General features: G+C 41.6%; 1 protein-coding gene across 1 annotated transcript in view; it reads right to left on the bottom strand.

Annotated features, from left to right (window-relative positions):
• The window catches only part of LOC106806596 (palladin-like), an 18,220-nt gene extending 17,197 nt beyond the window's left edge, over window positions 1-1,023 (bottom strand). The window contains exons 1-2 of the mRNA XM_014808591.1: window positions 847-1,023; window positions 375-607 (exon numbers count right to left, since the gene is read on the bottom strand). Coding sequence (XP_014664077.1) covers window positions 375-596 — 222 coding nt within the window. The 5' untranslated portion in view covers window positions 597-607; window positions 847-1,023. The remainder of the gene's footprint in view (window positions 1-374; window positions 608-846) is intronic.
• Window positions 1,024-4,278: the final 3,255 nt, after the last annotated feature.

The raw sequence follows: 4,278 nt of genomic DNA, 5'->3' as shown, positions 1-4,278 counted from the left end.
TATATATATATATATATATATATATATATATATACATATAATAAAAATATATATAAATATTTTATATTTTTCATATATATTTTTCAAATGTTTTCATATATTTCTGCATGGGTGTCCGTCTTTTTTTACTTCCATAAACATATATATACATATATATGTGTGTATGGGGGGTGTATATATATACGTACATATATGCAGGAGTAAATAATAACAAATTTATTATAATTTACTCCTGATACATAAATATAGATAGATACATACATAAACTGATCTTACACGGTTGTTGAGCGCAGGCTCAACAACATGCCAAACGTATAAGTATACACAGAATATAAGCCGCTGCACACATAACGAAGCCCGCAAAATGACCTTACCTGGAAGTCTGGCGACGACTCGATGAGTCGACCGTTCCTGTACCAGGTCACCTCTGGCTCGGGCGCTCCCGTCACACGGCAGCCGAACGTTATCCTCTCTCCCTCACTCGCTGTCACGTCAGCGATCAGCTGCACGAACTTCGGCGCGACAGACTCCTCCTTGGAGACGATGATCTCACGCTTCCTCTCCGCGCCGCTGAACCCCTTCTCAGCATCGCTCATCTCGCTCAGCGCTGCAAGGGAAGAGAGAGGAAGATGGTGATGCTGATGATGCACTACAGGTGCTGCTGCTGCTGCTGCGGACTCACTGCCGTACTCGGTGAGTGCCGTGCAGGAATTATTATCTCACGATCTTACGCTTGACACCATTTTCCATTCCTTTACACATTTCAATTATCTCTATTCTCGTATTGCTCGCGATACGCGGTTTTCCATGCTGCTTTACGTAGTGTAACAGTTCAGTAAGGCTTACGTTCGACGTGTAGACGGCTGGTACTGACGGCCTCGCCTGATTTGTTCACGGCCTTGCACACGTATTCACCAGCATCTTCGAGATATGCCGTGCGGATGACCAGCGTGCAGTGATCGCCATGGAACAAGAGCTGAAAGTCTGGCGACTCCTTCACTGGCTTGCCATTGTGGTACCAGATGACCTGGGGAGATACACGAAGAAACATTGAAAAACGTTAAAAATAATTGACAACAGAATGGGACAATCAGCACGATGACAAATAAGTAGTAATATTGGTAATTAATGGTAGGTTAATGGTGGTTAGGTTATAATTATTTGGTAATTACTAATTGTTAATGCTGTGAAAATAGATGAGGTATTCAATTTAGGCATTCTCAACATTTACTTGCTGATAATCACCCAAAACCTTGACTTTGCTCTTATATATAAAATATGATAATATTATAATGTATAGATTAAAATATATAAACAAACATTTAAATATATATTAAAAAATCGAATTAGCCTACATACAAAATTTGGAAAATATAAATAAAATATAAAACATTGAGACCACATTCTATATTCATATTTACATATCTCCATCTACATCTTCATGGGTGTGTGCGCGCTCTTACTTCTACACACACACACACACAACTCGAGGGACAGACAACTTGCCTCCGGTTCTGGATTGCCGACGACGACGCAGTCTAGCTTGCACTTGTTTCCCTCGAGCACGTAAGCGTTCAGCAGCGGCTTTGTGAAGTTCGGCTTCTGCGACTCGACGTCCGACGCCGACATGTCCGGCTCGCTGACGCCGATCATCTGCTTCGGTGGCGCCACCATCACCTGCACGGGTCGCGGTGCCTGCAGCGGCACCTCGCCCGGCACGACGTTGACGATGCAGGTAGACTGAGCCTCGCCTATGGGGTTGCGCGCCGTGCAGATGTAGATGCCCGAGTCACGCTCGCTCGTGCCGGCGACGGTCAGCGAGAACAGGTTCTGGCCCTCAAACTGCGCCTGTAACGCGGAGTGGGGCGTCACGCGGATACCTCTACAGAAAGGTCGCTGTTATCGTTTTCACGCGAATCACGGTTATATAGTGAAACCACAAGAACTGCAACTTGTTTGTAAAGGTCACGCAGCATGTTGACGACGTGGCTGTCGATTTATTTTATTCATCGTATTGTTAGAGTTGAAGTTGTTATAGTTAAAGATTTGAAACCCCGTTTGGTTAGCAGGTGACGATATTGTTTGGGACAATGTTGTTTGTTAACTGATAAGGCAAGGCCATGAACATATCTACACAATCTATACACACATCTGTTTGTGTGCATGCATGTGTGTGCATGCACGTGTACGCGTGTGAACAGAGTATTTAACTACAGAGTATATATATATATATATATATATATAATATGTATATATACAGTATATATATATGTATAAATTGTAGGTAGATACTTTGTACACATGCACACACACATATATATATATAATATATATATATATATATAATATAGTGTAATAGTAACAGTGTGACGGTACCCTGACGTTGGGGTTGAACTGGTCGATGGGTTGCTTGTTGTGCATCCAGGTGAGTTCTGGAGGAGGGTGAGCATCAACGCGCACTTCCAGCCTCGCCGTCTGGTTCTGACCAACCTTGATGTCGTGCAGTTCCTGCTTGAACACGGGCCTGTATGCTGTCTCCGCCGCTGCACATCAAACAAATAGCTCAAACCGGATGCAAATAAATAGTTGCAAGCAATAGTTTAAACCAGAATTAAACAAATAGTTTAAACCGGATTTAAACGAATAGTTTAAACTGGATTTAAACGAATAGTTTAAACCGGATTTAAACGAATAGATTAAACCGGATTTAAACAAATAGTTTAAAGGGGAACGCGGCTAAATCCTGAGCGGCATCATATACGCTGCACGCCTTACGTCACTGTGAAACCTTTTTCAGAATTAGCTCCTCGTCGGATTTCACGAGAATATAGGAGCGAGACTATCATAAAATGAACGTACTCATATGCTGCGCAACACTTTCTCACAATAAATCGAGAATAGCAAAGTTTTGAAACCCTCCCTGGCTGTGAATAACCGCACACTTTGTTAAACCTAGAGCTAATATACAGCATGAAGGAATGAACAATCGTGATCGATGTGGTCCACGATTGCTTGCAAGTGCAGCACCCTTAGAAAAACAATTGGAAGCACTTACGCTTGGTTAGCAGCTCAGCACTAGTGGAAGACTGCCCAAACTCGTTGTAAGCCTTGCACGTGTATCGTGCTTTGTGTGTTGGTGTGACTCCCTGAATTGTCAGTTGACACACTCCTGCAACGACGGGTAATGAAACTTTGAAGAATCGCTCGAAACGACATCTTACTATATAACATATGAGCTGCCACCAAAAAATATTAAAGAATCCACACGCATCTAAAAGATGGCACGTGATGCAAAATTTTGGGACAATCCAGAGCAATTTGTTACAGGGTTCGTACTGGAGATAAAACATTTTCTAGAAGCTAGAAGGTCTATTTCCATAGATGCCAAGTCGAGCTAAATACAGTATTTGTAACTCGTATCTCCCAATGAACAATTAGTGAACAATCTCTTGCCTCAAGCAAGTGTTATTGCTTCTCAGACAGTAAACGGGGCTATATATCCGTCTCTATATTAAACTTCTTATTATCATTAGTAAAATGTGAACACAAGTGGGCATGTGCTCAATTTCCAGAACTTTCCAATACTTAAGGATATTAATAACTTATTAACCAGAACTTTTTAGACCTGGAAAAATAAAAATTCCAGGACTTTCCATGTTTCCCAGGACCCGTTCGCAGCCTGTGCACATCTTGAATTGCAACTTTGCTTACCGTTTGGATTGTTTGCGATCACAAAGTGCGGGAGATGATCGATGTTAATCTCGTCCTTGAACCAGTGGATCTCTGGCGCCGGGTTTCCTATCACGTGACACTCGAACGTGACAGTGCTGCCCTCTGGTACCTCGGCGCTTTCCAGTCGCTTCACAAAGTCGGGTGGCATGTACTCCGGCGGGTTCGTGTCTGAGAGTATGAACGGACAATTTCACATTGGTGCACTACATCACAGTGAGATGACTACTATACACAGTACACACAGGCATTACATCATAGCCACTATCAACAACTGCACATTCAACACTCGCAGGTCTACACCTCACGCGCATTTCAAGCTGGCGATGGTGATAAAACGAAAAACTATTATTATAAGATCTTAGATATAATATGAACAAACTACATTAGTAAATAGTTGTACTGGGTTGTATATAGTAATATTGTATATGTAAATAGTTGTTTTATTGATTATTTAACACACTTATTCTTACTTTAATTTATTCTCATGTAAAAATTATAATGAATATTTTAGTGATTTTTCAAGAAATGGATCGCCAATCTCAGCAA

The sequence above is a fragment of the Priapulus caudatus genome, unplaced genomic scaffold, assembly GCF_000485595.1.
Source record: "Priapulus caudatus unplaced genomic scaffold, Priapulus_caudatus-5.0.1 Scaffold9, whole genome shotgun sequence".
NCBI classification, from domain to species: Eukaryota; Metazoa; Priapulida; class Priapulimorpha; order Priapulimorphida; family Priapulidae; genus Priapulus; species Priapulus caudatus.
The sequence above is the reverse complement of the archived record's forward strand: the minus strand, read 5'-3'. Positions and strand labels throughout refer to the sequence as shown.